General features: G+C 46.5%; 1 protein-coding gene across 1 annotated transcript; it reads left to right on the top strand.

Annotated features, from left to right (window-relative positions):
- The first annotated feature begins 656 nt into the window (after positions 1–656).
- On the top strand, positions 657–3375 carry LOC128310231 (uncharacterized). The gene is made up of 2 exons (XM_053046824.1): positions 657–704; positions 1963–3375. The coding sequence occupies exons 1-2, from the start codon at positions 657–659 to the stop codon at positions 3373–3375; spliced, it is 1461 nt and encodes a 486-aa protein (XP_052902784.1).
- The last annotated feature ends 5499 nt before the right edge of the window (positions 3376–8874 follow it).

The raw sequence follows: 8874 nt of genomic DNA, 5'->3' as shown, positions 1-8874 counted from the left end.
CCACCACTCACGGGGTAAAGGTTTCACTTTTTTGCAGATGTCTTTTATTTTTCTTTTTTTTTTGGTCCCAATCGCAAACATTTCCCGATCGTACTGAGGGGAAGATCTTCCCGCTGTAGGCAGTACAACCGCAGGGGGAATATTGGTGAGCAAAGCGCCACGAGGAAGATGTTTAATTAGAACTAATTGTGGGAATGTGCGTCAAAAGCGACGAACCATATCGCCTGTTTTTGAGGACCTGTGGCGCAGAAAACAAAAGGAACCGATCATGTAACTTCATTATGCTAGAAGTCGAACCGATAGGATTGAGAGGGAAGGAATGTTATCTATGCTCGTTCGTTGCTGATATTGCTGTATTGTATGGTTGCACCGGTCGATTCGCATTAAGTAAGCCCGAAAGTGAGGACTTTCTCCATGGGCAGCCCTCTTGCAGCACGTCCGGAACTGCAATTGCAAAAGGTTCTTTTCCCTTCGCCCTTCGTTCCTTAACATTCACCCAGGTAAGCGAAATTAAAATGACGCTCTGATACCAGATTGAGTCCCTTTGACGCGTGCCCACCCAATCACATCGTGGACCTCGATCTCGATCACGTGCTACACATTCAGTCTGTGGTTATGTGGTTAGGGGGGGGAAAACTGAACACAAAAGGGCTACGATGCGGGCGGGTTGGGTGGATTTCGATCCAACACCGATCGCGATGCAAGTACAAATCTTTCGCTTCCCTCCCCCTTGTTCACTTCAAACCCTTTCGAACTCTCTTTTCTGTCGTTTGTCCAGCGTAGACAATGCACCGATCGGAAATGAGGGGTGGGGGGATCGCCGGGCAAAGTTACCTTATGACCTGCCAGAGTAATGTTACTACCGGACCCGGGTTAAATTGTTTGGTGGACGCTTTTTCGAAGATCAGCGGTCGCGATCTCGTTGCCGCAGAATCGCACAACCGCGACGGCGGCGGCGGCCACTTCCCGGGGGTGATGCCAGCCGATCGGCGAAGAAAAGAAAAGACAACACACACCCCGACCGTTGCCCGACAATCCGACAATGGGCCAGCGTTGGAGGAGGTGGTATATATAGCAGGTGAATTTCGGCAGTCTTTGAAGCATTCCATTGCGAACGGTGGCTGAACGTAGATCGCTCACCGAAACAGCGGTGCTGAAGATCAGTGGTGATTAATAAACTGCACGGACAGTGGTGCCGTTAACGTGTGTGATAGTTTTACCCCCGCTGGAAAGTGCACATTTCGGGGGGAGCTTTATTTTTCTGCGCCAAACAACGAAATATACGCACAGTGTGTAGCTGGATAATGGTTAGTGAATGCAGTGGTAGAAACCTCCGGAGCAATTAAAGTTGCATGTATTATCGATTGAAAGTTGTGCAAAGACATGTCCGATCGTGAAGATCGGAGCATAAAAATCGAGTGAAATCATTCAGGCTGAAGTGAAACTGTCACATACAGACACTGTTGAGGTGCTGCTGGTAGTGATGGACGAGTGAAATGAAATGGATCGTGTCGATCATGATGCTAAATTTGTGCTCTTTGAACCGCCTAAGAAAAGGCGTTTTGCCGTTATCCTTTTCGTGTGGAAATTTGAATTCCCATCATCTGCCGTAACATTTAAAAATTTGTCTTTCAATTCAAAGAAACTTATTGCATCGTTCCGATTGAATTAATTAAATATACATACATATTTAAAGACTATATCAATGAAGATACCAATTTCCCTTGGACTTTAGATGAATCGGAAACTAATTAAGATACCTTGTCCGAGTGCCCTTCCAATTCGTCAGCATGCGTTTGACATTCAATTTCATGTGCATCATGCTAATCAGCTCATCGCATTTCTCTCGATTTCTGCTCGACGCTCGATTATCATCACAATACGCCCGCTCGCGATCTTGCACCAGTTTCACATCGTGTCTCACCACATTCCCTTTCACCGTCTCTTCTTCGATCCCTACAGGCTGTGAAACTGGTAGCCTTGGTCCTACTGCTCACGGTAGCCGTCCTTGCCAGCAAAGATGCCAGCAAACCGGTCGACAGTGGGGCCATTGCCAGCACGCCGAAGAACCAGCAGCCTTCCACACCGCTCAAGGTGTCACCAGCGAAGAAGGCCCCGCACGGTAAGCGAGAGGTGGCCAGCTACGGATTACCGCACCATACGCCTCATCGCTACTCGCTTGGCCATGCGCAACCCCTGGCGGAGTTCTACGCCCCGGCCACTAGCCACGGGTCGTACAGTTACAGCATCCCGCAGCATACGGCCTATCCGTCATCGTTCGGGGCGCATAAGCTCTACCTAGGGCCAACGCCCACCGTCACCGGTTTCAAGTACACACCGGGTGTGGCTTCCTCGCATGCCTTCTTTACGCCGTCGGTTGGCCATCATCCGGCGCCCCAGCCGTTCGGTGGATACGTGGAAGCCGGACCGGTCAAGTACGGTAGCTTCGGGTCCAAGGATTTGTCCGAAATTCTGAAACAGATACACTCGGTGGGACCGCTCACGATTAAGGCCATCCCGAGCAGTTACGCGTACGGTGCACCCTTTGCCGAGTCCCATGACTCGGGTCACAATCCAGCGGTGCTGTTCGACAGTGGTGCCTTCCATCTGAAACCGATGACGCTTAAGGTTCACGAGGTGCCCAGCTTTGGGCCGCATGCAGCCGCCCTTACAGCACCGGCCGGTCCCACCTCAACGTCCTCCACGTACGGACACGTGGCCCACTCGCTCGGGTACGAACCGTCGTACGCGAGCGGTGTCAAGGGACTGCGGCACTATTCCACCCCGAACGTACCGTCGAACGATCTCTACTCCGGCAATAAGTACATCTCCACGCTGAACCTACATCAGCCCACCACCGCCACCATGGTGTCCCCACTGCACACCTCGGTTCACTCAACCGTCGGACACCAGAAACCGTTCAAACCCTCCACCTATCTCGGTTCCACGCACGAGACCATCTCGGCCCCTTCCACGTCCCACACCGGGTCCTATTTGCCGCCCTCACTGCAGTACCTACCGCCGGTTAGCAAAGGGACGCCGTACCCACACAAGCACAGCTACGATTCACCCGCCAAACATGGTTACCTCCCACCGGCACCACCCTCCACCAACGCGTACCTACCGCCGCACAGCAAACCCGCCCACGGATATCTGCCGCCCGTGTCCAGCGCCAGCAGCTCCAGCTATATCCCGGCGCTACCATCGTCGTCCGCTCCGTCTTCGTCCGGTTCACACGAGGACACCGTCCGGAAACCGCAACTGCACCACCATCACCATTCGGACCATTCTAGCGAAAGTCTCGAGTACGGTGGAGCGACCGCCCCCGTTCCAACGCCATCTGCCGTAACATCGTCGCACCACTGGAAGCACTAGTCCCAGGTACACTTACACTCCCGGAACGGTCCGATCGGGTGTAATGCTAGTTCAGCTGGTACTGTGTATTCGAAATGCAGCCGTCACAAATGTTACTTTGCTCGGTTGTACCGCATTTCCCGGGGTTTTGTTTTGTGTGGCCACGCTTTATTTTGCATTTGTTTCCGACATTTTGACACCATGCCACCGTGCTTTACACATCAGTTCAGTTCCCCGAAGGAAGGTGTAATGGCACCAGAGGGGGAACTCGAATCAACCAAACGGCAATGAACGCATGGAAATAGCAATAGAGCGGAGGAGAACCAACCTTAACGACGAAGTAACGAGCCTTGAACGAGCTTTTGAGCAGAAGCTGCCAGCGATAGCGTGTAGAATTTACGATAACTTATATAAATGTTAATAATACTCACCGATTGGAGTGGTCGCTTTGGTGAGTGCGAACTCAGTAAATTAAATAAAACATAAACAAACACACATAAAACGCCATCTTGGCCAGTACTTCCTTCCTCGCCACTGATAGTTTAGTCCATCAATCTCGTGAAAGTCCCTAGCGACTAGCTTATGGTAAGCCACAATTTACTTCTACGCTGTCCAGACGAAAGTGACACGGAGAGTGTGCCCTTGTGGGTACCGTTCCGGTGCGTGAACATCCTTCGCACGCGTAACGAACGTACGGGAGTTCATTCGAAAGCACCGAGCTGGTGGAAATAGTCCCAATCAATGTGTACGTTATATGATACGGTTACGCTAATTAAACGCTAATCGCCATCACCCGATAAAGCTAGTCAAATGGTTTGAGCCACGGGTGACTGAGGGTCGTAAAAGTAGACGAATAAGTGCTTTACGCTACCAGAAAAAGGGAAATTCAATTTATGGAAGTTTTTAAAGTAAAAGTTTCGTTAGAAATATTCATGAAAGTGCGTTAGGCGTTAAACCTTATACATAATGGAGATCAGATAAAACAACTACAACCAAAAAAAAAATGCAGAGATGATGAAGCAAGCTTGTTTGAAATTTTTGCAAAACGACGAAATAATTACTGGTGCCGTGACCAGGATATGGTGAGGTGCGGTGGAAGCAGTACGGTATCGGTCCTTGAAGATTCCACCCGCAGCGAGGTGGAGAAATTTCATTACGGTGGGTGGATGTGCATTGCTTTCCATTGTAGTAATACGGTGTGGGTCATGAGGTTGCAACTGTTGGGCAATGTGGACCGTACTTTGCGTTGATTGAGGATGGAGAAGCGTTTGGAAAGATTGGAACAACGAAAAAACTTGAGCATGACTTATGTCGACGAGGTTGTTATTGTGCTTCTGGGATGTGCCAATAACAAATTGATTTGTTTGTAGTTTTTTTTTATATCTGGGATGTATGGGATGTATGATATGTTTGCGCAGGCTATTTTGGACGTTAATGATTGAAGTTATGTTTGATTATCATGTAAACGGGTAGTTAGTCTTTAACCGTCAACTCTACGACCGGATACACGGGTATGATTATTGCTTTCAAACTTAAAAGACTTTTTATTGAAATATGATAGCTATCTCATTTTTTGTTGTATCTTTAGGAAATTTATTTCCCTTTTAGAACATACCCAATATGTGCCGTTTGGATAAAAACAAATTTCTTTTTATACCCCTTATCTCTACGACCGGCATACCCGGGTATCCCATACATTTTGTATGGGGAACGAAAATTTTGCATCTTTAAACTTAAATAACTTTTTTTTTGTATTAGAAATTAAAATTTCAAATTTGGAATACAAAAGCGAACATTAGTTTTCTATGCAACCGTGAAAAAACAGAATTTTAAGTGTTTTTGTATTTAATACTTTTTTTTAATGATGTTTTTGTGTATGAAATCCCAACTTTTTGACATGTAGCATTCAATGACTCACTGTGATATATGAACTTTGCCTAGTAAAATTCTGTAATAAATCAATCACAAAATTAAAAACTCACGCTTAAACACAGTATAGCACAGGTATACTAGGAAATATAATACAGAGGATGAGGCGTTCAATGCAAGAAACCCGTATATGCCCAACATTCAACAAACATGCCCAAATGTAACAGTTGTTGAACTCTAAATTCCATGCATAATATCAAATAAATATCATACAAGTACATTAAACCTTCACAATCTTCAACATACACAAATTACATGCTTGAAATATGCATTTTTGTTAATATTATAAATTGATTTATCACAAAATTTTACTAGGCAAAGTTCATAAATCACAGTGAGTCATTGAATGCATTGAATTGAATTGAAAAAGTTGGATTTTCATACACAAAAACACCATTAAAAATACTACAATACTAAAATATTACTAATGCCCGCTAATGTGTTCCAAATTTGAAATTTTAATTTCCAATACAAAAAAAGTTATTTAAGTTTAAAGACGAAAAATTTTCGTTCCCCATACAAAATGTATGGGATACCCGGGTCTGCCGGTCATAGAGATAACGGTGTAGATTTGGTTATTGACGCAACGGTTAATATAAAAGATGAGATCTGGTATTCCAGAGGAGATTCCCTACGTATTTGTTAGCGTATTAGTACAATGTTTACCGAAAAATAGTAAAATCTCACAAATAGACGAGCAACCTTGAACTTGTCCATGAATCACACGGTTAACAATGTGGTCTAATTTTGTTCCCACGTGAAGTTAACACGCAAGAAGAAAAATATCCCACCGCACCGCGAGCTTATCGGTGTTCCGTCGAATGAAAAGCTAGCCGATCATCATTTGCTGTCTTCCGCGGCGAACGTAACAAAAGGCACCACCGTTTCCATCGGGGCAAGGTCGTACCGAAGGAAAGCGTAAAGAAATCCAAGCACACCAAAGCATCAAAACCCACCCGGCCCGGCGTATTCCGCCTCTCGATGTGTGGTGTGGTGAAATGTGATCATGCGCTCAAATGGACGACGAATTGCATCATGGAGGAGCGTTGCACTTGCCGTTTACCGAGCCACATCTTTTTTTAGTGCCTGTATTTCGCATACGCACTCCCCGCAAACGAAGCGAACGAATCAAATCGATTGTGAGCCACCTAACGTGCTCCTTTCAACGCTCCAAACGGTAGCCTGTAGCCATTTGCTCTAATTAGCACCCATCCTCAGCGAGAAAGTGGTGCAATGGTGGCTATGAGGAAAGTTATTATGCATCAAAGCGGGTTGCAAATCGGTTTGCTCGACTTTAAAGTACGTCGCACTGTCCGCGCTTGATCGTGCGCGATCTAACAGGCTTTGTTGAATGGGAGAGCAACCTTCCACCGAACAAAAGTCAACCTTTTCCTGTGCCGGCTGGAGCAGAATAATCCGTGCAGCAAAAGCGATGTGATCCGTGTCCATCCCAGGTGTTCCATCGGGCATCGGGATTAGGCGATGATGATTACAACCCGGCCCCGGAACCGGTTCTATCCCGTGCGCTCGACGAATGATTATGTTAGCGTCAGCGTAATGTAATTACTGTCGTTATTAGCCCGACAATACATCGACACCATGAAAATCCATCCGTGCCACGAGATGTGTCCGGAACTGGTGCGCGGAAAAGGCCCGATCAGCGGCCAAACGAGAGCGAAAGCAACACGGAAAGGTACCACGGTCGGGACTGGTTGCCGTGTTTGCCAGGCCTGATCGTCTCCGCCGATACCTTCCCGGAGGGCTCTGGTCGGTTGGTGCTAAAGTGGTGCGACGAAATAATTCCCATTTTTGACAAATTCGCCGCAAAGGAAACATAAAAAACAGCAACAACAGTGCGACCTAAGCTGCCGCAGTGTGAACGGGCATGTAAGCGTGTCCGCCCATCTGATCCGCGTCGTTCCAAAGCTCCGTATGCTTCATGTCGATCGTTTGTTTTTGTGTCTTTCTTTTTGCACCGTGCTCAGCCCCAGCAGCCCGCAGCATCGGTGGAGCTACTTGTCCGAGCGCTTGCTGCCACTTCCCTTTCATCACAAAAGGGGCCAAGGCGTTACCGACGGGCAGGAGGCTGCGCACGTACGCGTTCGTGTCGCATGTTGTGACGGAAGGTTGTTAAGCATGCAAGAACCATCGCTCTAGAAGGAAGGTGACCAAAAAAACGTACCGGGCAGCCGGGCAGTTTGACTTGTTTACCTACTTTAGGAGACTACCGGAAGCGGTAGTTCACGATTGTTCACCGCACACGATCGCGTCGGTTTGCGTCGTCTGTGTGGCGTGCTGGGAAAGGCAAAAACAAAAAAAGAAAAGGTTACAAAATCGTATAAAAGCGGTAGTTCCGATGTGTGGCGTAATATCTGCGGAGAATGCGGAACACGTGTTCGGTGGCTGGTGGAAGTTTGCACTTGTTGGAAGCGAGAAAACAACCGGCGCAACGCTGTCACATGAAGGAAATTTTATGAATTTGATCGCTGTTTGCCCCAAAATTTGCCAACTCTTTAATGGCATTTCGGATGGCTTTCTGATGGTAGCCGGGATTGGTTTTGGGGTTTCAGCGGGGGAAATGTAGCAACATGACTAGTTTACGATGTCGTTACGCACACGACTCTTGGTTTCGGAGGTTAGTACAGGCAGTCCCCGAGATACGCTATTTTAGCGGACCGCTATAATCTGGGAAAAGTCCGCGTAACTCGAATTTCCGCGTAAGTCGAATCCTGGTGCAATTTCGTTTATACTTCAAAGTCACAGAGTCGACTTCCTTCTTTGAACTTAATTTATGCAGTGAATCAGGCAATTTTAAGAAAGAATACATTAAAATAAGTCAGAGAGAAATGTTGTATATGATGAAAAAAGGTATTTTCAATCAATTTTCATCTTTCTGCTTAGATTTTATGCTATAAACTAGCTCAGCTGTCAAATTTCCAAGAACCGCGTATCTGAGATGGTTCAAGAATTGGAAAGATGAAAATTGGTCGAAAATACCTTTTTTTGTCAGATTAAACATTAATTTATAACTTATTTTAATGTATCTTTTCTTTAAATCACCTGATTCGGTGAAAAAATTAAGTCCAGAGAAGGAAGCCGACTCTGTGACTTTGAAGTATAAACGAATTTGCACCAGGATTCGACTTACGCGGAAATTCGAGTTACGCGGATTTTTCCCAGATTTCCGCTATAATAGCGTATCTCGGGGACAGCCTGTATATACATAAATTTAGTATCTTTTATGCCTCTCGAGCTTGGGGTTTTGCTTGGGTAACATGGCCCAGCTGGTACTCGTGATACCTTGAAGTTGCTCGTGCACCGAAGATTAGCTTCTAAGCAGCTGCTGATATCGGTAAAATTACACCGTGCGTACACGTGGAGCCTGGTCGGGATAAATAATTTCAGACATCAAACCAAAGCCTTTACTCCTCCACTTGTGGCAGCCCAATAGTAGTTACGTTTTGGTCCATTCTGTCCAAACGATAAGCAGGATAATGAACTTGAAACTTAATCACTAATCGCACGGAACCAACCGTCCCGCGTGCCGTTTGCAAACATACGCGAGCGTACGGTTTGGGTTTAAGTGTGCAA

The sequence above is a fragment of the Anopheles moucheti genome, chromosome 2 (genome assembly GCF_943734755.1).
Source record: "Anopheles moucheti chromosome 2, idAnoMoucSN_F20_07, whole genome shotgun sequence".
Classification (NCBI taxonomy): domain Eukaryota; kingdom Metazoa; phylum Arthropoda; class Insecta; order Diptera; family Culicidae; genus Anopheles; species Anopheles moucheti.
The sequence above is the reverse complement of the archived record's forward strand: the minus strand, read 5'-3'. Positions and strand labels throughout refer to the sequence as shown.

Bases quoted from the DNA above. Each gene is read 5' to 3' on its own strand.
- LOC128310231 (XM_053046824.1), top strand. From the start codon at position 657: ATGCGGGCGGGTTGGGTGGATTTCGATCCAACACCGATCGCGATGCAA. The intron at 705-1,962 runs GTACAAATCTTT...CGATCCCTACAG, and splicing joins CAACACCGATCGCGATGCAA to GCTGTGAAACTGGTAGCCTT.